At 38.8% G+C, this 25,350-nt stretch overlaps 1 protein-coding gene across 1 annotated transcript in view; it reads right to left on the bottom strand.

Annotated features, from left to right (window-relative positions):
• Nucleotides 1–4,815: 4,815 nt before the first annotated feature.
• TTBK2 (tau tubulin kinase 2) overlaps nt 4,816–25,350 on the bottom strand; it is a 133,640-nt gene continuing 113,105 nt past the window's right edge. Inside the window, exons 12-15 of the mRNA XM_069484395.1 lie at nt 22,933–23,144; nt 21,094–21,682; nt 8,676–9,949; nt 4,816–5,325 (exon numbers count right to left, since the gene is read on the bottom strand). Of these exons, the coding sequence (XP_069340496.1) occupies nt 4,863–5,325; nt 8,676–9,949; nt 21,094–21,682; nt 22,933–23,144 (2,538 nt within the window). The 3' untranslated portion in view covers nt 4,816–4,862. The remainder of the gene's footprint in view (nt 5,326–8,675; nt 9,950–21,093; nt 21,683–22,932; nt 23,145–25,350) is intronic.

The following is a 25,350-nucleotide window of genomic DNA, read 5'->3' as shown; positions in this document are numbered from 1 at the left end:
GAATTAGAAAATGTCTTGATGGGCCAAGACTTTAATGTCATCATTCCATGTCCAGCCAGGGATTGAGGTGTGCGGCATCCAAATTCCCCTTTAAGTGAACAGGGAACCTTGTCCCATGTCCTGGAGTTACCCAGGAACTACAGGAATTCCCCATATACCTCCTGTAGTTTTCCCTAGCAATGTTGGGCAACAGATTCTGAGACTATCTTAGTTAAATTTGTCATAATTTCAGAGGCAAGGCCAAAATATTGAGAATACCCAATGATATGATGAGCTTCCACGGACTTTCACATCCTCAGGTCCACACCAGAGTTTTATTGGGTGAGGACAGGGAAATGGGATATCCCAACAACCACCTAGGATTTTCAGTGTGCTATATCCTCCCATATGATCTGAGGACTGGACCTGCCTTTAATGCATCTGTGGTTTCTGAACTTGGGTATATATTGACATGTGAGGAGTACCACAGAAGTTACATGCCTTAATCCTGAAATACTTTTTCATAGATAGGTAGCTATTCTGCTAATATACTGTCTACAGAACCAAACTCAAGAAAGTTAAACAGTGCAACAGTAGCTGTCAACCATTCTACCTCCTCAGTGATACAGGTGCTAAAGTATCTCTCCCCTTAGGCAAATCCCAACACATCTATGGTAAACACACATAAACAGAAATGGGCAGATTTTAACAGAGTAAATGCAAACAATTCCAAAATATATGAACATAACAGAAGAAATGGTTCTCTAACATATGCCGTGTTTTGAAAGAGATAAAGGAATGGAAAAAGTTTTTAAAATATTGAAAAATTCTGATCTCCAAGACTAAATCTAGACTTATCTACAAATAGATATATTTTCAAATAGCCAGAGTAAGATGCATTTTTTTCCTAAGTCTCACTAAATTCTGAATTCTGGATCCTGTTTCTCTTGTCACCAATTCCTAATGTTAGATTAGGAATGTAAAATCATCTGCTCTTGGGAAAAAAGCATCTGTTTTTAATTCAAAGCTATTTGGTATAGAAAAACTAATTATGGTTTTAACTATCTGTGTGTGGGTTTATAAAACATGCACCAATGTACACTTTTCCCTTGTAGATTGAATGCAACCATAGAAACATTAGAATAAAAATCTGTAGCCTGGAAGGAATCTCTGGTGACTACTGAAGAACCTTAAAGTTCCCACTGTGGCTAGGGGCTAAACAGAAAGAGATACTGCACATCTAGAACACTGAATTAGTAAGCAGCTGAGATTTCTTTAGTATTTGAAAGCAAATGATATAAAGTGGGTAATGACTACAGTGGGTCTCAATTACCATTCTGCTACTTATTTAGGACTTGATTAACTTGGCAACTTTTACAAAAAACATTCACTTCACAACATGCAACTTAAAAAACAGTAAATGTAACTATGCCACTATTAGCAAGGCCAGCTTGCATACCAGAGTTGAGGATGAGAGTGCTTGCTTGCCTAGGGCTTAACATTCAAAGATATTTGTAATCTGTATTTAAGGTTAAATTTGAAATGACTCAATTTTCCTTCTTTGTTCACTATACATTAAAGTTAAATGCCTTTAAACTGTGCAAGAGATTACTATGTGGGATTTTAATATTTCAACCAATCCATACACCCAGGAGATTTGGCAGCATAATTTAAGAGGAATGTTACCTAAAGGTATTGAGCTGTTGCTAATTCTATCTTCTGTTCCACCCAAGTAATTCCAGCAACTGGGCAAAGGCAAGTTTAACTGGGTAACCAGCCATTCTGTTGCGACAGAAGAAACTAGAAGGTATTTGATTTTCAAAAGACAATTTTAACTTCTGCTACACACTACTTTTAGTATATAGTTTGGCTTGACTTTAAAGGCATTGTCCATCATCTTAGGTAGAATAACCAAATTGGTTTAAAATTACTTGGATGATCTATGTCACTAATTTCTGAAATATGCTGTCACTAAAAATCTCAAAAATAAATAATAACTAAAAAAAAAAAAAAAAAAAACTCAAACCAAAAACCTCATTCTCTGTATCATACTTTAAAATAAAACAAAAATAAAAATCTTTGTGCTCAAAGTGCTTGCCCAGGGCTGCCAACTTCTATTTTTTTAGCCTGAGCAACATCTAAGATCTAAAAGCACAAACTATGCTTTTAAAAACCATAAAGTAAATCTCTGTATAAGACAATACTTCTAAGCGGACCTATTGGATACACAAGATATAATTAGTCTGTTTTCTTTTGAAAGTATCTGAGTAGAAACATCTTTGGTTAACTCTTTCCTCTACAGGCAAAATAACATATTCTTACACAATGAGGCTGTTTATCTTGAGTTTGTCAATGCCATTTAGAAAAGGGGGCAACACAGTGGGAAGGTTGGGAGAAAAATGTGAGGGAGGGAGGGAGGGAGAGAGAGAGAGAGAGAGAACATTCAGTTGCCACATTGCCCTCACTGTCAGTTTTGACTGCCAGCACAGAAATGCCAATAAGAAATAAAATCCCACACATACCACAGTTGCAGCTTTATCAGCTTTTCCAATGGTTACTATTAGCACATACCTGATGAGAGGGGTCAGGATTTAAAGCCAGCTACTTTTTAGCATAATGTAACTAATACAACAGGAAAAAGATAATTTATTAATTACCCGCCCTACTGTCCCCTACAAAAAAAGTGAGGTGAAAAGAGGAAAGTAGAATGGCAATTTTTAAAAAACATTTAAAAAATCTATTTATGTCAGACCCATGATTATCAACCCAGTTTATCCACTCTAACCATAAGGACAAAACTGTGATTAACATGACAAATCATTGAACCAGTATTACAAGCATGTCCCAGTCATTTTTTTCCCCTGATAAAATCTTTTTTAAATGAAAAATAACCTATCTTGGCTTGTTAAAGACTGCCAAACCTTGCATCATACACAAGGAAGGCAAGAAGAATCTGAGGTGTCTGTCACATGCCAAGAACATATTTTCAGAAAATGAAGACAGGCAAGGCCCAAGTGTACACGAGGCACACAATAGAAAAGGAATTCGCCACCCGTGATCTTGAAATTACAAATGGAGAATGAGAAAGAATGAGTTTTTATAAGCATATGTCTCTCTCTCTATTTATAAATATTTATATAATTTACCATGAAGACATGCAAATAGTGTTATAGCAACTATTATACAATATAATACACAAGGACAGGTCTTCCAATATTACAGTTGCTTTAGATAACAGCAGATATGTCTTATCTATTGCATTCCCCTGTAGTGTTTGCAACTGAAGAGAAATTAAGATTCCACACTAGGCTACGTTTCTTGTAAGAGACCTTATATGCCTCAATAGTGTTTTAAGTTTGTTTTTTAAAAAGCTCAACACAGATAAAGAGAACAAGTTCAGTGCACTTCAGGGCAGCTTTGATGCAGCATTAGAATATGTTCACTTGGTGAGGAAATGTATTTCTTTCTTTTTTTGTTTTCCAATTCAACCATATTAGGTTTGGCAGCAAACACAAGGTCAAACAGAAAGCACAGATGTTTGCTAGAAGGCAAATTTCAACAGTAAGCAGACCAATTTCCCTGACCTTAATAAGGTCTTTACAACACAAAACATCTCGAGAGTATAAAAGAGCCCGTTTAAAAAGTCTGGTATAGTTTAATTTTGCCTGATTCCTGTTAGCAGAAGAGTAAGATTAAAACAAATATGATCCTCCTTATAGCTTTGTAAATTGAGATTACATAGAAAATCAGGCCAAGAGGCCCAAGTATTGAACTAAACTATAGGAGAAGCAGGTAATAAAACATTAAAAGAAAAATATTTAGGCTAAATTTATTTCCCCAGATATTCATTCCTTATTGGCCAAATGTATAAAATACAAAGTTTGAGGATTATAAACCTCAATAACATTCTATTTTTCTTTCTAAATCTCTAAAGTGCTTCCCTGGTATTATCTTGGAGGTTGACATTAGAAATAGTTGGTACTTAGAAGACTTAAGGAAGCAGTTTATTCTGGTCAGTTTTCCTTCTACAAGGAGGAAATTTAACAGGGAGGAAGAGGTTCTTCTATCTTGAAGGATATTGCCCCACACTTTAACCCTCTTTCCCTAAACACTAAAGCCTGCAAAGTAGCTCTAATTAGACTTTTCTTTCCTTCATGTAATTTTCTCAGTTGTCTTTCACAATAAAAACGTACTAGGTTAGGACTGTTGCTCCCTGCCCCAAAAATATTAAGGGGATTAAAGAAAAGGTCATTGGATTTGAAATTCTATTAGGATGTATTGTTAAAATAAAAGAAGAGGGACTGAGTCAGGCAAGAAACACTGGCTTTAAAAAATGTGCAATCCAGGGAGGGTACTAGGAATGAGGCAAAGTGAAGGTGTGAATTCTCTGTACACTAAATAAACACACAAACCAAATACACATGAGTCCTGGCTCCCTGGCAACAGACTTCTTACATAATTTAATATCTGAACAATGACTCTCCAGGGTTGGGAAGTTTTGAATGAAAATATCAAACAAGAAGTTTCACTTTTGCTATATAATCTTTGAGTAGAGGCTTAAAAAATTAGGCAAAACCCCTTAAAATTCCATTCTAACTCCTAAACGGCAGCTAAAAAATGAGAGCTCATTTAATGAGTTTCTCCTCCTTGGATTTTGCTGGATTGCCCCTTCCTATATAAAGGCATTCATTCCTGATCTGCTTGCTGCCTGCCATAGGTATTCCTTACCATACATTTATATCTTCTTATAAATAATTGATCATGTTACTTTCTTTTGCAAGAGAAGATCAAGATTGATTTTTTTAAATAGACAGTACAGGGACACACATGCATCAGGTTTAGGAGGAAGATCTCACACCTTTCATAGAGACGCAGTCCGGCTCCTATCTGCTGAGTTTACTGGCTGGCTTATTCTTCCCTGGGGGGTTTTTAGTGCTGGCTGAGTGGTGGTGGAGGCTGCCGGATCCTTTCAGGCCATTCTTGCAGGGTTTGCAATGTTCCTGTTGGCAGGACCTCCTGGACGAGGAAGATCCTGAGTGACTGGGAGGTGACTTGCTTCTCCCCAGATGTGGGGATGAACTCCTCTGGTCATGGTGGGGCCGTCCAGCCCTAGATGGTGAGGAACTAGAGGTGCGAGGCAAGGATGAGCTTCGAGGAGAGGCACTGGGACTCCTGCGAGGGACAACTGGACTCTTGGGTGGTGTTTTTGGATTGTGAGGAGATCCTGGACTCTTGCACTGAGTAGTGCTCCGGGGTTTCTGAGATCCATTTTGAAGGATTTGGGCCAGGCGGGAAAAAAGGTCTGAGTCGGAGTTACTACTCCCTAGGACTTTATATCTGCGCAGCCTTAAAAGAACAGAGAAGACATGTTTTCATTTTAATTTATATTTCAAGTGTGCCTAAAAGTCCCAAATCATAATATGTATGTGTGTGTTGAAATCAGAAAATACGGTAACAAGATACAGAGTTACTCTTTCACGTACTGGTTGTATGACCCTGGACAAGTTATTTGACCTCCCCCAGCTTTCAAAGGGAATACCACCTATCTCACAGGGTCACTGAGCAGACCAAGCGCAGGAACCCAAGTACACAGAGGAATGCCTGCCATGCAGAAGCACTTAAATGATGCTAGTTGCCTTCCTCCTGTGGCATGCCAGCTCTACTATTTTAAGATTAACTTAATGAATTGTCTCCAGCATGTCAGCACGTGAGAGAGTAAATCATATTGTAAAGGCTGCTAGGACAGGAATTCTGCAAACATTAAATCCCATAATGTAAGTCTTCCCACTACACTCACCATAGTAGGAGCTACAGATAAAAGTACACTCGAACCTCACTCTCTGGACCTCAGTTTCTGCCTCTGTCAATAGCCTGGCATTCAGGAGACGTGGGTGTGGGCACTGACTGCCTACTGGCAACTGAGCTTAGGCTTCTGAATTCTAAATCTAGAGAGTATTCATATCAATAGCAATGTCTTTTCTACCATAAATGTCCCTCTGGTTTGGCCTAAGAATCAGATAAAATGGTACATATAATTGTTTTATAAACTATAAAGCACTCTATAATAGTACTTTAGTGGCAATACTAAATAATGTGGTAATAAGGGCCTTAAGGCCTTTCCAATAATAAAACTATGGTAGTTAAAATTGTACAGCAAAGGAATAGACGAATGAAACAGAGCATTGAATCCCAAAAGATCTCCATGTTTCCATGGGAAGTAAGTACTGAGATATCACTACTTAGAAAAAAACCTTCATGCCATATATAATAATAAACTTTAGATGGATTAAAAATCTACACACAAAACACAAAACTATAAAGGTATCAGAAGAAACTACCTTTTAAAAAAATTTTAGGGTTGAAATGACCTTCTGAAAGATGATATAAAACATAATTCATAAATGCAATCAATTCCATTAATACTAACTTTTCTATCACACAAAAGGTACCATAGTCCAAGCTAAACTTCAAACAATAGACTAGGATAAAATATCTTCAACATATTTTGCAGACAAGGGTGTTAATATTGTAATTAAGCAACCCAATAGAACGTTTGACATGAATGCGGCCAACAACTCATAAAGCATCTCAAGTAAAAATATATATGAAAATATTTGTCTCATGAATTGTCAAATACAAATTAAAACAATGAGATTATCTGCTTGTCAGACTGACTGACTCCCCCCACCCCCAAATTTTTTTTTTTTGTAAGACAGAGTCTCGCTCTGTCACCCAAGCTAGGATGCCATGGTGTCAGCCTGGCTCACTGCAACCTCAAACTCCTGAGTTGAAGCAATCCTCCTGTCTCAGCCTATTGAGTGGCTGGGACTACAGGTAGGCGCTACCACACTTGGGTAATTTTTTCTATCTTTAGTAGAGACGGAGTCTCGCTCTTACTCAGGGCTCAGGCTGGTCTCGAACTCCTGAGCTCAAGCGATCCTCCTGCCTTGGCCTCTGTGTGCCAGGATTACAGGTGTGAACCACCACGCCTGCTCCTCCCAAAATTTTTTAAAGTGATACTGTCAATTGCTGGTAAGTGTGTGGAGAAGAAACCTCATATACTATTGGTATGAGGATAAATTATTAAAACACACTTTTGAGGAGGGTAATTTGAATATATAAAAATTTTAAACATGCAAACTCTAGCAATTATACTTTTAAGCATCTATCACTTAGAAATGTGGGCAAAGAGGGACGGGCATGGTGGCTCACGCCTGTAATCCTAGCACGCTGGGAGGCTGAGGTGGGAGGATCACTCAAGGTTAGGAGTTCAAGACCAGCCTGAGCAAGAGCGAGACCCTGTCTCTACTAAAAATAGAAAGAAATTATTTGGAGAACTAAAAATATATAGAAAAAATTAGCTGGGCATGGTGGCGCATGCCTGTAGTCCCAGCTACTTGGGAGGCTGAGGCAGGAGGACGGCTTGAGCCCAGGAGTTTGAGGTTGCTGTGAGCTAGGCTGACACCATGACACTCTAGCCCGGGCAACAGAGCAAGAGTATGTCTCAAAAAAAAAAAAAAAAAGAAATGTGGGCAAAGATGCCTCAAAAAAGTCTATGTACAAAGCTATTCTCTGCAGCACTGTTTATAAAAGCAAAAATGGGCTGAGCATGGGCTCATGCCTGTAATCCCAACACTTTAGGAGGTTGAGGCGAGAGAAACACTTGAGCCCACAAGATCGAGGCTGCAGTGAGCTGTGATCATGTCACTGTACTCCAGCCTAGGTGACAGAGCGAGACCCTGTCTTTAAAAAGCAAACAAAAAATAAATAAAATAAAAGCAAGAATGGAAATAAATGTCCATTAATAGGGAAGTGGTTTAATAATTTATAATATATTTATATCATTAAGGTTTTTTTTCTTTTTTTAGGCCCTAAGATTTACATGGAATCATGAAGGGAGCTAGTGGTGAGAGGTAGGGGTCTTGTTTCATTCTTCTGCATGTGACCATTCAGTTTTCACAGCACCACTTATTGAGTAGGGCTTCTTTTCCCCAGTGTATGTGGTTGTCTGCTTTATTGAAGATCAGTTGGTTGTAGGTAGATAGTTTCAATAAATGGTGCTGGGAAAATTGAATGGCTACATGCAGAAGAATGAAACAGGATCCCTACCTCTCATCACTCACAAAAATTAATTCAAGATAGATAAAAGACTTAAATCTAAGGCATGGAACCATAAGAATTCTAGAGGAAAATGTAGGAAAAACTCTTCTAGATATTGGCCTAGGCAAAGAATTTATGACTAAGATCCTAATGGCAACGACAAAAATTAATAAATGGGATTTGCTTAAACTAAAAAGCTTCTGCACAGCTAAGGAAACAATCAACAGACCAAATAGACAACCTACAGAAAGGGAGAAAATATTCGCAAGCTACACATCTGATAAAGAGCTAATATCCAGAATTTACAAAGAACTCAAGCAAGTAAGTAAAAAAACAAACAACCCTATTAACGCCTTACCAGTTAGAATGGATTTTATTAAAAAGTTCAAAAACAATAGATGCTGGTATGGATGCAGAAAGAAAGGAATGCCTATACACTGTTGGTGGGTCTGCAAATTATTATAGTACAACCCTTATGGAAAACAGTGTGGAGATTCCTCAAAGAACTAAAAATAGACCTACCATTGACAAATTACAATAAAGCAAATATAGAAATATTGTTATACACTTAACATAGGGAGAACATACAGCATTACCTGGCTTCTACTCCAGGTCTTGTGGGTGGCTTTCCTGGTGGTGGCCGAGGCAAGAACTGAGATGAAGTTGAGCTATTGACTTGATCTGTGTTGACCCAGGAAACTGGCCTTGGAATTTTACTTTTTCTGGACTGGGAGATGATGGGTGACAAAAAGCTATCTTCAGCTGACCTACTCAGGTGAGAATCTACTGCCAGTCTTGAAAAGGGAGTGAAGACTTCCTCCTCAGAAAAGGGAGCTGGAACAGTAGCTAGTTTTTCCTCTAGCAATTTATCAGAGGCACTTGAGAGGTCACCAATGAAAGACTTGAATTGCCTTTTGTCCACCAGAAGCTTGACAATGTCTGGCTGATAAGCTTTCTTTTGTAGGAGCTTTTCTTTTGCAGAGACTGGAGAGGATGATTCAAAGGTTGAGTCTATCTCTTGTGCTAAAACAGGGATTCGGCTGTGTCTAGTTACAAAGGAGGACCTAACCACCTCCTTCCGAGTTGGGGGACAATGTTCATTCTCAGAAACACAATGAAATAGCTCTCCATTTCTAGGGGCAGTTTTATCTCTCTTACCCCCTTGCTGTAAAAAAGTAGAAAGGTCTCCTTGATGACCTGGCAAGTCTTCACTCTTGATGTCATCATCCTTAGATAGCTTACTTTTTTGCATTGCTGCCACCTGGCCTATCTGTCCTTCAACATGTGGGTCAATGACTCGTGGAGAAATTTCTGAAGTTCCAACTGCCAGAAGCTTCATTATCTCATGATTTTTGTCTTGATTTGGCACCACACTAAAAGTCTGTGTCTTTGTCACATCAAGAGGTTCAGTAGTAGCTGAGTGATCCTTTTCCACAGTTACCAAATCTCCTGGGAGAGGGGAGATCTCAACACAATGCTGCCTTTTACTTAACTTCTCATCTTCATTATCTGACCCTAAAAGAATGCTTTTTTCTTCAGTTTCCCCAGGAAGATTCTCAAATTCTCTCCCAAGCAGTCTGTTATGGTCTGGATGGTCTTTCGGTCCCAGGTCTTGAGATTTGTCACTTTCTCTAATATTGGGTAATATGTCATGACCAATGTGATCTGTCTGAAGCCCCAAATCTGTTCTGCTTCCTCCACTAGGAGGTTCACCCTCCGTTACAACCAAGCCAGAGAAGTTATCCCTTGGAGAGTAAAGTTCCACGGTGGGCTCCATGGGCTGAAGATCTTTCTTCTCTGGCTGCTGACCACAGTGAAAGCTTCCTGAAGTTGACTGTGTAGATGCCACAGAAGGTCTAGGAATTGTAATCTGGAGAGTGAGAACAAAAAATTAAAATGCAATTATGGGAAATATCAATAAAGATGCATGACTTGAGATTTAACACCTCAAATTCTAATTTCTAAGAGGAACAGATGTTGACTAGGTCTGCTCAACTTATACTAAGAATGAAAAACTCAATAAAAATGAATGACACTCAGGAACTGTGCAGAACAGTCTCCCTCTAGGTTCCCTGCCCATTCTTTGGCATGCTCTGTGCCCTGGAAGACAGATTTATACCATCTGGGCTCCCTTGCTTTCTGATTTCTGGTTATATCTGCTCAATGGGTGGCAGCAACAGAGAATCAGAGGGTTGGAGGAAAGAGAGGACTGGGTAATGATTCTCCCTGCTTTCTCCCTGGGGACTACAGCTTTCGTGGTGGCTACACTCCACCATCCTGGCCACAGGTCCTGTCTCGTGGTCCCTCTCTGACAGCTATGACTCTCACCAGGTTCTGCTAACAACCCCTCCTTCTCTCCTTCCAGGACTCATGGTAGGAATGGCTCCCTCTATTGCTGGTCCTGCTGGCTCTCTCAACTCTGCCCACATCTGTAAAAAGTTCCTTACATTAAATGCTCTCTAAGTCCCTTTGAGTGAGTGTGCCATCTATTTCCTGCAGAATCCAGATATAGGATTACAGGGAAAAATTATTGGCAAATGATTATTGAGAAACTCCAAATTTTCATGCATTTTGTTGTTTTTCATAAATTCTACCTACCAAATAATGTTAGGAATATTGTATCTTGCTATAAGCAAAGACATACAAAGATTATTTACTAATGTTTCATATCTCCTCTAATTTTTTAAAGATCAAACCCATAAGTAAAATTCTGCTTCTACTGAGGTCATTTAGATTCTATGTAAGGTTCAATATCTAACAAGAACATCCTTTCTTAAGATACCTAAAGTAAGTTTTCATATCTTCCTATTTGTTAAAAAGTGATATGTAAGGAGGCTGAAAATAACAATATAAACTGGCAAAGAAAAAAGCCTTTTTGAGAAATAAAATAAGCTCAAATCACTTAATAAACCTCATTAGTTCTAGGAAAACTGTAGAAATTGGTCTGAATTCAATGCAAAATGAATTTGGAGCAGTCATGGGAGATTTGGCTTAGACTCAATTTTTAGTCCAAAGACACCAAGAAACCTATGTGGTTCCAGGGTCAGCTAAGGTGTTTACATCTATTTCACTTTGTGTCAGAAATATAATTAGTTTCATGGACATGTAAAGCTTGTCCTAAACCCAGGCCAGGGAAAAAACACATAACTAATGTCCTGGAATAGCTCCCAAATGAAACCAGGTCCTGAGGATCTTTCAGGTTAATATGAGACAGGCTGTCTGAGTTCACATCTGAACTCTTGCAATAAGCCGAGACCTATAATGACCTTGGGGAAAAGCATTAAGTTTCACTGGTGCTATTTCTCTTCAAGAAGCCATCTCACACTTGTATCTTTCTTTAATTATTCCAAAATATATTCAATCAGATGGTAATTTTCTAGTATATTTTTTATATGATATTGAAATCTAAATCTTATGGTAATTCACTTTTCAAACTTTACTTTGTAAGATCCAAAAGTGATGATGATAAGAAAAGAAGCTGTGAAATTTTATTAAATGCCAAATAACAAGGGAGATGAATATGTTCATTCAAAATAAACCAATAGTAGTCACCTCATTATTATATGTGATTCCAAGTATATCAGGCCTGTTGGGCCTGCCCTTGGCGAATATGCCTCCTAGGCCAGCCAAGCAGCCACACGCCCACAGCCTCAGCCAGAGTAACAGTCCTGTGGCCCTGACCCCAGCAAGCTAGACTCCAAGTTGGCTGATGCACTGTGTGCATACATGTGCCCTTGGTCTGAAAAACAGCCTGGCAAGCTCATCCCTGGCAAAGCCATGCCACCACCGCCACAAATTCTTACAGCCGAGGCCACTGAGATAGTTGCAAACATCATTAGCCTGCATTACGACTGAAGAAACTGCATGAAAACTACACTACTGCATCCACCAAGAACTAGAGCCAATGCACCCCACTTAACTGACAACCCAAGACCCAAAGAATAAGTCTTTCCCTGCTAAACCTCTACTTCATAAAATTATAAGAGATTACAATTCACCAGATACACAGAAATCAATATAGAGACATATCAAACATGAAATAAAGGAAACATGACATTGCCAAAGGAATACAGTAATTCTCTAGTAACAGATGCCAATCATAAGGAAATATACGAAATGCCAGAAAAAGAATTCAAAATAATAATCTTAAGAAAATTCAGTGAGATACACGAGAATACAGATAGACAATTCAACAAAACCAAGAAAACAATTCATGATTTTAATAAGAAATTCAATAAAGAGATAGACTCATAAAGAAGAATCAAGCAGAAATCTCAGGGCTAAAGAATTCAATCAATGAATTAAATAAAAAAATACAATTGAGAGTTTCAGCAACAGACTAGACCAAGCAGAAGAAAGAATTTCTGCACTTGAAGACAGGTCTTTGAAATAACTCAAGCAGACAAAAAACAAAAAGAAAGGAATGAAGAAAACCTACAGGATTTATTGAACACCATTAAGCAAACAAAGAACCTAGGTATAAATTTAACCAAAAAACTAAAAGGTCTAAATGAGGAAAACTGTAGAATACTAAGGAAAAAAATTGAAAAGGACACACACAAAAATGGAAAGCTATCCCATGCTCATGGACTGAAAGAATTAATATTGTTAATTTTGCTAAAATGTCTATACTACCCAAAGTGATCTATAGATTCAATGCAATCCCTATCAATCAAGGATATTCTTCACAGAAATTGAAAAAAACAATCCTAAAATTCATATGGAACCACAAAAAGACCCTAATAAATAAAATAATACTAAGTAAAAGAACATAGCTAGAGGTATCATATTACCTGATTTCAAATTACATTACAAATCTATAATAACCAAAACAGCATGGCACTGGCATAAAAACAGACACATGACCAATTGTATGGAACAGAGAACCCAGAAATAAATCCACATATCTACAGCTTTTTTTTTTTTTTTTTTTTTTTGAGACACGGTCTCATTCTGTTGCCTGGAATAGAGTGCAGTGGCGTCATCATAGCTCACTGCAATCTCAAACTTCCAGACTCAAGCACTCCTCTAGTCTCAGCCTCCCGAGTAGCTGGGACTACAGATATGTACCACCATGTCTGGCTAATTTTTCTATTTTTTGTAGAGACAGGGTCTAGGCACCAAGAACATTCACTGGGGAAACAACAGTCTCTTCCATAAATGGTGCTGGGAAAACCGGATATCCACATGCAGAAGAATGAAACTAGACCCCCATCTCTCACTCTATACAAAAATCAAGTCAAAATGGATTAAAGGCCTAAATGTAAGACCTGAACCTATAAAACTACTAGAAGAAAACAGGGAAAATGCTTTAGGTCATTGGTCTGGAAAAAGATTTTATGAATAAAACCTCAAAAGCACAGGCAACAAAAGCAAAAATAAACAAAGGAGATTATATCAAACTAAAAAGCTACTGCACAGCAAAGAAAATAATCAGCAGAGTGGAAAGATAACCTACAGAATGACAGAAAATATTTGCAAACTATTCATCCAACATGGGATTAATATCCAGAATATACAAGGAACTCAAACATCTCCACAGTAAAAAAAAAAAACAAAAAAAAAAAACCAGATTTAAAAATGGGCAAATGATCTGAACAGACATTTCTCAAAAGAAGACATACATATGGCCAAAAAATATATGAAAACATGCTCAATATCACTAATCCTCAGGGAATGCAAATGAAAACTACAATGGGGTATCACCTCACCCTAGTTAGGACAGCTATTATCAAACGGACAAAAAATATTTCCTCTAAAAAATAGTATAAGCAGTGGTAACACTTAAATATTAAGAGGCAATATGAAAAGAAATTGGGAGTAAGATGGCCAATTAAAGATGCCTGGCACTTGTCCCCCCTGACAAGAAAGGACCAAGGTAACAAATAAACAGCTAGGATTCTACTGGATTGTCAAAGGAAGAGTGCTGGGGTGTACTGGGGAAGTGCAGAGGTTCCTGTGGTGCTGGGAAGCCCAGAAGGGCAGTGTGGAGACACCCTGCCTCTGCAGCCCTGTTTCCCCCACCCAGATTGGCCTGCAGTCAGGAGGGACTTCCCATGCTGGGGAAAAGGTAAGCAGAAGAACCCTACCAGCCCCCATTACCACTGTCAACACCTGCATTCCTTACTGCAGGAAAATTCCATAGTCCTCATAAGCTCTGAGTCCAGGAATTCAGACAGGTGCATTGCTCCAAATTAGGAGCACAAGATATGCACTCCCCACCTCCCACCCACACTCTGGGAGCTAGGCTGCTGCAGCATGGGGCTATCTTGAGACCTTAGTCACCTTTGGAGTGCACCCTGCTCTGAGGGCCAGTAGCCACAGTACCTCTTTAGTCCTGGGACTCCATCTTCATTCCAGCAAGCCCACCCAGGTGGCTGCAACACTACAACTCCAGTGGCTCAGTGCCGCCCACACTTCGGGGTAAAGAAATAGTCTGCCAGACCCACACAGGGTGGACCTGCACCTTGAGCAGCAGAGGCCCCCAAGTTGCCAAGCAGCTGACACACTCCCAGGCCATAGAGCAGCTACTTGCCCATGGCAAGGGGCTGAAAAACAACCCAGCAGGCCCACTCCCTCAGGTCTTTCCAATGGTCCCATGCTCATGCCCAGGACCTGAGTGATCTCATAGAAGTAAAAAGTAGAACAGAGGTTACTAAAGGCTGGGAAGAGTAGTGGGAAGGAGGAGGTAGGGAAAAATCTGTTAAAGGATAGAAAATTACAGCTAGGTACCAGGAATAAATTCTAGTGTTCTATAGCACTGTAGGATGGCCATAGTTAATAATATATATTTTCAAATAGCTAGAAGGAGGATATTGAATGTTCCCAATACAAAGAAATGATGTATATACTAATTATCCTGATCTGATTACTATACATTATATATATCAAAATATCACTATGTAGCCCATGAATATATACAATTATTATGTGTCAATTAAAAAATATTTTTAAAGAAGTCTTACATATTATCTCCCAGTTTTTATCCCATTGCTTAGTCTGCATTTATGTTAGCTATTTATGCTGAAGGTGTCATTATATATTGTTGTTTGGCCAGTGTGCATGGGGGGATGGGGAAGAATGGGAAGGGCAGCTGTCTTTGCTACAGAGGTAGGCAAAACTGAAAATCAAAAGCCTCAAGACTTAAATGAATGAAAAGCAAAAGCTGCTTTTCCCCTTCCCTTATCATCCCACTCCCCAGAGATAAGTCACTATAAAAGTTTTGTAGGGGATCTAAAAATCATAAGCAAGCCATAACTCATACCCAAAGAATAGAAATACCATAAAAGATAGACTAAAATAAAAATATTTCTTGGCAGGCATGTAATTACACATTGCGTACATGGCTACAGGATTTAACAGTCCATTTTCTAGCCCTTTCATGCAGTACTGAAAGACACTTTAAGGATAAATCTAGTCCAACTTCCACTATCTACAGATTTCTATCACAGCACCCATAACACTTAAAAACTGTGTTCCTTTACTAGACTAAAGACCCTTGAAAGCAGGAGGGTGGCTCACTGGGCTTTTTAGTCTTCATACCTAGCATAGTACCTGACACATAGTAGATGCTCAATAAATGCTGCATACATAATTGGATCAACCACTGGATGCTTAGGTTCTTTCCACAAAACCTCCCCCAAATGATAGCTCAGTCTATGCTTGAACACTTCACAAATGGGCTTTCCTTACTTCCCAAGGCAGTCCATCCAATCTCTGGTCGTTTTTGACTACCTGTAGGTTGAATTACACTATCAAATATAAGTTCAGAGATGTAATCTCAATAGAAAAAAACTTTTCTATGATTATTGTGACCAAATTTTTCAGAATAAAAAGAGAAATCCATGGTAAGAGGACATTTGACCACTCCCCAGTCAATGTACATACATTCAACTCTTCTGCAAAATCCATTTTAAGAAGTTAACCAGGTAACGATCAAATCAAAAAGTCTTCAGCTTTTCACATTATTAAAGTATACATATATTAATACATATTTGGATCATTCCTATTTCAACACAGTCACTCTAGTTTATACAAGGGATCCAAACAGGTAGAACATATCTCATAAGGAAAGCCACATGGAGCTACTATTTCAAATAAATTGTACACTAACTCTCACATCTTCACTGAGATTTTCACAGTTCAGGCTATCATGTTTTTCTGGACTACTGTCAAAGCCTCTTCACTGGCTGCTGCCCCCCAAGTCTACTCTCCCCTATCCTGCCGCCAAAGAGCATGTTACTCCACAGCCTCAATGGTGGCATGGTTTCACATCCCACACAACTCAGCATGGCAGGCAAGGCCCTTTGCAGCTTGTCTTCAGCCTCCTTCTTTTGTCTAACGTTTCTAAATCACTTATTTAAATATCTTGATCTCTGGTGCTTCCAGCTTCTGGGCCTTTGCATATGCTGTTCTTTTTGCCTGACACTCTCACATCCCCCTTCAGCAAACTGAATCATTATTCAAAGTCTGCTTATTTTTGAAGTATCCCTTAACGTTCCCAGAAAGATTTTCAATTTTTCTTTCCTCCATAATTATGAAAGTAATACACCATTCAGTATAGTTTAAAAAAATTAGATAATAAAGAAAAGTTCAGAAAGCAAAAATACCCCAAATCACACTCCTCAGTCCTAGGCAGATTTGTCTGTGTCCTCATTCCTGTACACAGCCCCACTACAGTCACTTCAGGTTAAGGTAACTGATTAGATGTAGGTTTTCAGTGCCAACCAGCCAGGTTGGTGCTGACTTTTTATCCCTGAAGTATGGCATAAAGCCTGTAACTTAGCAGACACTTAGCAAGCCTAAAGAAACAAAAAGAAAAGAATTAAAGCAATGTAATTAACTACTAATTTAAATGTTATTAGTACTGGTATTGATACTCTTGTAAATACAGAGAAATTCTCTCAATGGACGTTGGCTAACAGCCAGATTATAAAAAATTCTGCTACTCTCTTTTGCTTGGTCCTGCTCACTCTATGTGCATTATTTTATACCCCCTTTCCTCTGCTCTATCTCTAAGAAACAAGTCAATGAGGAACGCCTTTCACTATGTTGACAACGTCCTAGTGTGAGGGACAGAGACTAGCGTGAGGTACAATCTCCCATATGAGGGACAGAACACCTAGTCCACCAGTCATCTGACTCTTCACAAATCATCTCCCTGTCCTACCTTGGTGTCTTCAGTATAAAAAGGGATAATAATATTCCCTCTGCTTGCTCCATGGAGTTGCTGTTAAGATCAAATATGGAAGTATTCTTTAAAATATAAAGGAAGGTAATATGATAGCTAGCTTCTAAAATGGTCCCCGATGATCTCTGCCTCCTGGGATTTATATCCTTGTGTGAGCCCCCTCCTACAATGTACAGGGTTGGTCTGTGTGACCAAAAGAATATGGCAGAAGTGATGGTATGTCTGTTCTGAGATTAGGTTATAAAAGACTGTGGCTTCTATCTTAGTGGGGACATGTTCTCACCATCTGTCTTCCCCTATTTGTCTCTTTCTCTCCTCACTCACTGAGAAAGCCAGATGTCATGTCAAGTATGAAGAGCCCCAGATAGTGAGGAACGGAAGCCTCTGGCCAACAGCCATTAAGGAACTGAGGCCTGCCAACAGCCATGTCAGTGAGCTTGGAAGTGGATCTTCTCATCCCAGTCAAACCTTCAGATGATTTCAACCCTCGCTGACAGCTTGACAACAGTCTCATGAGAGATCATGAACCAGAACCACTGAACTAAGCCACTCCTGCATTTCTACCCTTAGAAACTGTGTTAAGCAATGACTGTTGTTTAAAGCTACTAAATTTGGTGTAATTTGTTATACAGTAATAGATAACATACAGGTGGTGTTATTGGCCCCAGTCACATTTATACTGTTTCTAAAGGTAATATTAAAATGATGCACTGGCTTTCTGAAGGACTATCTAGAACTAAAAGATCATGTGGTACAATCTGCCTTCATATTCCGTAAGGAGTAAATCTTCCACTTCTGCAACATCACTGTTCAAAGTCCATCATTCTCCCTACCAACAGTGTTTACTCAATATCACATAAAACTGGTCACATTCTTTCCTATAGTTACTGTCATTCTGAACCACTGCTTAGATCTCTTTTGGAAACAGTGTGAGTTGTTTTGTTTTCTTTTTCTTCTCTATATTTTTTCACTTATGCGAGTTTAATTTTATCTCTCCATTTGCTAATCAAAATGTAATTTAATATTTCTTCTATAAGCCAAAACTTAGTCTTATCTTACTCCCTAAAAACCCATGTTGTTCAGCATCTTTTTAAGAAATGATTTATAGTAGATTAATTTCATCACTATTTATCCTGGGGAAAAATCTAATTTCCAAAATTCGCCCCAAACTAATTTCTTTTCAATCTAGTAAATGAATCCATCTTTCAAAATACATCATCTGAAAATTTTATACAGGCTATTTGATAACCAGTGGTTTCATGTATATGCATAAGCGAAGTCCTAAACAAGGCTCACAAATCTGGATTAATACAGTAAAAGAACTGAAGAGTGCTTGAAGTTCCTATCATGTTAATTTAATATGCCAACTATACTTACATATATTTAAACCTTTGCTTTGCCTATTTCTGTATATTAAGATATCAGTACATTTTCCCTTCATATCATCATAAAAAGAAATAAACCTGATTGAAAAAGATACAAACTAACAAACTCAGTTTCCCATCAGAATATGTCTTATTTTAAAATATTCCAATGGAACAGTAATATGGTTTATCACATTGTTCAAGCTAGAGTATAAAGTCAGAGCTGCAAGAGATCTAGAGAGATTTATCGGCAGCATTCGCTATTAAATGTATGTGTGGTAAGTTAGGGAAGTGATAAAAACTGCTTTGCAAAAGTTTAAGCCTCAGGAAGAAAATCAAAATAAATATATTTTTATCCCAAGCCCAAGAAAATAAAGGAAATGGGAAGTTTAATATCTTAGAAGTAAGTATGCAAGTGATGCAGCTGACATTTCATTAAGACTTTTAGTTAAGAAAAATAATTTTATTTAAAGATATTTAGAAATAAAGTCAAACTTATTAAATACATAAATACCTGAGTATAATCCTCTCAACAACTTGACAGAGAAAACATTGCAGATAGTGTAAGATAACTATGAGAATGATCTTTGTGGACAGGACAGCACTGATGAAAGAGGGGAAAAAATACTAGGAGAAATAGAGCAAAGGCTTCAGAAAGCCTCTGAGAAGGGAGGCACCCCAGAATGCTGTTGGAAAAATGCTGCTTGAACAACAGTTAGTACACAGCATGACAGAGCCAGAGAAAAGAAGAAAGAGAACCTGGAAAGGTACAAAGAGGGAATGAATAGAAAAGGAAAAGGTAAGGTAGAAAAAAAGGATAGGATAGGGAGAGAGGGAGGTAGTAGGACGTGCTTTCAGCCCACATGTGGAAAATTATGCCCTTCAAAGAGGAAATAGCTCTGTGCCAAGACATACAGTCTGGAAAGTAAAGTTTGGGCTAGATTTCAGCTCCAATTTGATTCCTTGGCTAGGCCCCTTTATGCTGTGAACTACCTGCCTACCTGGGAAAGAGGGAAAGACCAACTAACTAACTGATTGGGGAAGAAACAGGCAGACATTTATTTCCCTATAAACATTTATTTGCACAGGCAAATTCCTCAGAACTATATACAAAATGAAATTTCTTTGGTATTTTTTTGTACCATTTCGCACCTGGCATATGGAATTGTGTTCTAATAAAAAACATTCAGTTTGGGGAACAATGCTGTTTCGGGTGAGATGGAAGGGGGCTGGCTGCTAGATGATTACGAAATTTAAGGAAACCTGGTAATTCCCACCATAAAAGGACAGATGTACCTGCAGGTGCCTAAGATTTGAGAACCCAGTTCCTTTCGTCTGGGTTCTCTAGCTTTTATTTCCCTCCTCTGCTTTTCTGGGGCTCCTCCTGCTCACACAGTCACCCAGGGCATCACTGCTCACCAGTAACAGGCTCCTCTAGTTGAATGCCTAAGACTGAGAGTAAATAGTAGTGTCTCCTCAAGATTCCTTTGCAGAAGACTTGTATCATTACTACCTTTACTTGCTTGTTAAAATGAAGACTGCTGAGCTCACTCTACTGAAGCAGAAGTTCTGGAAGTGAAGCAGAAGTTCTGGAAGTGAACTATCTACTGAAGCAGAAGTTCTGGAAGTGAAGCCTGGGACTCTGCATTTTAAACAGTGGCTACTAAAGCTGGAAAACTATTGTTTAAGAGTAATGTAAAATATGAGAAATTTCTGGATGGAGTTTATAAAAGAGAAAGGGAATAAGCTTAAGCTTAGCAACAGTATACAGTGTAAAGAACAAACCATGAATGGTTAAATGTGCCTTTCCTCACCAAATGTATAGTAAAAAAATCTCTGGAATTATGAATTTTTTTTCCTCTGAAGACAGAGTCTTGCTCTGTTACCCTGGCTAGAGTGCAGTGGCATCATCATAGCTCACTGCAACCTCAAACTTCTGGGCTTAAGCGATCCTCCTGCCTGCGTCAGCCTCCCGAGCAGCTGGGATTACAGGTGCATGCCACCACGCCCAGATAATTTTTGTATTTTTTGTGGAGATGGGGTCTCGCTCTTGCTAAGGCTGGTCTCAAACTCCTATCTTCAAGCGATCCTCCCACCTTGGCCTCTCAGAGAGCAAGGATCCATAGGTGTGAGCCACCGTACCTGGCCATAAAATTTTCAAAAGTCATATTATATATATGCACACATACATAGATAGTTCTTGTGGTCTGATTATAAATGTTATCCTGAAATTAGGTTATAATGATATTTTGTGTATTGAGTTTGATACAATGAAAGGAAATCCCATTTTTGAAAAATTTCATATTGGAGGACTATGGAACTTAATCCAAACATTACTCCCTATACCCATTTGCCAAAATTAGGCCTCTACTGAAGAATCTTAGTTGATCAACTGTTAGTCCTTTCTTAATAGCACCTTGAGTAGATAATGGAGAAAAATGACAGAAACAAATTTCTTACCGCTGTAAGGGGTCCTTCCGCTTGCGCCTCCATCAGACTTGTGGGTGTTGCTGCAATAAACTGACTAGCAGCTCCAGCCTGGAGCTCCAGCCTATCTATATACTGTTCTGAAGCAGCAATGGCAGGGCACTCTGCAGAAAGTTCTAAGACCACACCTGAAGCTTCCTTCTTGAAATGATCATCTTCTGCCCAAGGGCCTAATCGGAGCTTTTCACCTTGAGGTGATTCCTCCAGGACTTGAAGCACTTCAGGCTCCTCATCAGAAGGGCTTCCAGTTGTTTTATGGCCTAAGGCCTCATTTGTCCTAAAATCCTGAAGGTCCTGCTCTTTGTCTACAATCACCCATTCTTTGGAATCGATCTCTTGCTTGCAAGAGCTCAGGTTAACAGCTATAAAACCATTGCTGCCACCACCATCTGCCTGCTCAGGGGTGTTGGCAGAAGCAGGCTTGGAGGCATCTGGAAGATATTCTTCATCATAGTGCCAGACGTGGTCGGTATGGGACACAGTAGGAACACAAGGCTTATGAAGCAGAACAGGGAGAATAGATTCTTTTCCTGCACTGGAATCTTTCTGCATTTTCTCCAGGCTTAAGGAAATGAAAAGAAGTTACTCAATTGTCTTAGGGAAACATTTAATACGTAACATATAAGTTCTATACAAAACTAATATTCATACAAAGATGGGAGAGGAAAATATAGATAAAGCATAAGGAAAGTTTTACAGGGTTGATAATGTTTTTCTCCACTTGCCATAATCTTGCTTTGGAAGATGGAGCTCAGCTCTTTCCTCAGCCTGGCCCTTTTAGTTTCCTTTTTTCGTTAAGCTAATTTTTTACCAAACTAAGCTTTTATCCCTGTTGCACTCTTTTACTCCCAATCTTAGCCACAACTCAAAATGTTTAAAACACTGCCCCAAACTTAGTCCATTCTTTTGATTATATTAACATGTAGACATGTGTTTACATAACATAGTTATAAGGCTGAATGATTACCATGTGAGGAAGAACACACATATGTCAAGGACTGTTTAAAATGGAAGCTAGATTGGAGTACGTATCTACTATGTTAGTCAAATCCATGGTCCTTCTAACCTAGTATTTCATTGCCAGTAGTAGTCATCGTTGATGGGAGTGACAAACATTAAGGGCACTTAGGTCTTAATGCTATTCATAAATATATCCCAAACTCTTTTGAAAGCTTAATGGAATCACTATCAGAAAAATGCAAGAATTTCTTTTTTTCCTTTACTTTTTCTTTCTTTCTTTCTTTTTTTTTTTTTTTTTTGGAGATACTATCTTGCTCTGTCTCCCAGGGTAGAGTGCAGTAGCCTCATCATAGTCATAGCTCACTGCAACCTCAAACTCCTGGGCTCAAGCAATCCTCCTGCCTCAGCCTCCCAAGTAGCTGGGACTACAGGTGTGCCCCACTACACCTGGCTAATTTTTGTTTGTTTTTTTGTTTTGTTTTGTTTTGTTTTTTAGAGATGCAGGGGGGTCTCACTCTTGCCCAGGCTGGGCTCAATCAATCCTCTGAGTAGCTGGGACTACATGCGTGCGCCACCGCACTCAGCTAATTTTTTTTTTTTTCTATTCTTAGTTGCCCAGCTAATTTCTTTCTATTTTTATTAGAGATGGGGTCTCGCTCTTGCTGAGGCTGGTCTCAAACTCCTGACCTCAAGCAATCCTCCTGCTTTGGCCTCCCAGAGTCCTAGGATTATAGGCATGAGCCACCATGTCTAGCCAAGAATTTCCTATTTGAAAGGCTTTACATAATAATAACAATAATAATGGTATTAACACCTTAGAAGCTTTAAAAAGAAAGAACTATTCTTTTATACCAGGTCTCAAGAAACTTGTCAGTATCTGGCTTTGGCTCCAATGTCAGTCGTTTTTCCAGCTCGAAGCTGTGAATGGAACGTAACTTTCGCACCAATGGAACATCTCTGTCTGGCTGAGTAATCTCTGAGCGGACACGAATTGGTGAACCAAGGCTTGGAGCATTGAGAATACCATTTGCTTGACCATGACTGTTCTCCTCTTCAGTACCAGCCTAGACAAAATATAAAATAATACCATGAAAAATATTCCAGCTAATACACATGGGAGGAATCACTGAAGCTTTCAAAGTATTAATAACAAACAAATGATTACATGTGTTATCAGAAGATTAGGATATTTTGGCTAGTTTACTTCATTACATTCTTATCCTTTATTTATTCTTTTTTGTTTTTTTGTTTTTAGAGGCAGTCTCGCTTTGTTGCCTGGGCTAGAGTGCCATGGCATTAGCTTAGCTTATAGCAATCTCAAATTCTTGGGTTCAAGCGATTTTCCTGCCTCAACCTCCCAAGTAGCTGGGACTACAGAAGTGTGCCACCACATCCAACTAAGTTTTTATATTTTCAGTTGTCCAACTACTATCTTTCTACTTTTAGTGGTCTAGCTCATTTCTTTCTATTTTTAGTAGAGATGGGTCTCGCTCTTGCTGAGGCTGGTCTCGAACTCCTGACCTCAAGTGATCCTCTGCCTTGGCCTCCCAGAGTGCTAGGATTACAGGCGTGAGCCACCATACCTGGCTATTAACCCTTTATTAAATGAGTTTTCTTAATTTATACTCAGTTTCAGTACTATTTTCAGTCTAGTATATCACCAGGAGGTCACTTGAGCCCAGGAGTCTGAGGTTGCAGTGAGCTATGATGAGGCCACTGCACTCTAGCCCACGTGATAGAGCGAGACTATCTCAAAGGAAAAAAAAAGATTGTCCACTTAAATGCCACTTAACAAAAGTTATGATAGAACAATAAGGACAGGAAGAGATAGAAAGATAAAAGATGAAAAAAGATATACCAGGCATGTACTACCCAAAAGCAAGCTAGCCTAACTGTATTAATATCTGACAAAATAGTCTTTAATGCCAGAAAAAAATTATTATTATTTTTTTTTTTTTGAGACAGAGTCTCACTTTGTTGCCCAGGCTAGAGTGAGTGCCATGGCGTCAGCTCACAGCAACCTCAAACTCCTGAGCTCAAGGGATCCTCCTGTCTCAGCCTCCCGAGTAGTTGGGACTACAGGCATGCACCACCATGACCGGCTAATTTTTTCTATATATATTTTTAGCTGTCCATATAATTTCTTTCTATTTTTAGTAGAGATGGGGTCTCGCTCTTGCTCAGGCTGGTCTCGAACTCCTGAGCTCAAACGATCCGCCCACCTCGGCCTCCCAGAGTGCTAGGATTACAGGCGTGAGCCACCGCGCCCGGCCTGAAAAAAATTATTAATAGTAAGAATAGAACAGAAAGGGTCACTATATAATGAAAAGCAAAACTTCTATTCACCCGGAAGATGTAAGAATTCTAAACTTGTTTGCACTAAAATAACTCATGAGTGAAAAAAGTTCATTATGGAAAAATATTTAGAACAGAATGAGAATAAAAACATAACATATCAAAACTTTAGTGATGCTATAAAACAGATATTCATTTCTTTCCTTCTGCTTCTCTTAGGTTCATTTTGCTCTTCCTTTTCTAGTTTCTTTCTTTTTTTTGAGACAGGGTCTCATGCCATTGCCCAGGAGAGAGTACAGTGGCCTCATCATAGTTCACTACATCCTCCAACTCCTGAGCTCAACCAATCCTCCTGCCTCAGCCTTCCAAGTAGCTGGACCACAAGCATGAATCATCTTGCCAAGCTAATTTTTTAATTTTTTTAGAAATCGGGTCTTACTATAGCCCAGGCTGATCTGGAACTCGTGGGCTCAAGCTTCCTCTTGCCCAGCCTCCCGAAGTGCTAGGATTACAGGCATGAGCCACCTTGCTCAGCCTTTTTTCTAGTTTCTTGAGGTAGAATTTAGATTACTGATCTGAAACCTTGTATCTTTTTTTAACTTATCTTTATTTATCAAAGATTACTAAAGCCATGTGAACTTGAAAAGCATCTGGGCTTATTTACTTAATTTTTGAGTATTTATTTACTTATAAGCTAATTTGGTATCATAAACAATAAAGACATATATACATGCATACATAAAGATATAAACATACATAACAAAAAAATAAAAAATAAAAAATAAACATACACTACAAAGACTATAATCATCATTTTAAAACTAGTCATGAGACTGGCAAAACTTGCCAGTCCAAAAGGACAGCTGGATTTAAACCATGCCCCTGAAAACAGAAAAAGGTACGGTTTGTTTTATATATAATCCAAGCCCTCATAGAGAGGAAACACGGTAGCAATTCCTATCTCAAAGCATAGAG

Source organism: Eulemur rufifrons, chromosome 2, assembly GCF_041146395.1.
Source record: "Eulemur rufifrons isolate Redbay chromosome 2, OSU_ERuf_1, whole genome shotgun sequence".
In the NCBI taxonomy this organism is placed as follows: domain Eukaryota; kingdom Metazoa; phylum Chordata; class Mammalia; order Primates; family Lemuridae; genus Eulemur; species Eulemur rufifrons.
The sequence above is the reverse complement of the archived record's forward strand: the minus strand, read 5'-3'. Positions and strand labels throughout refer to the sequence as shown.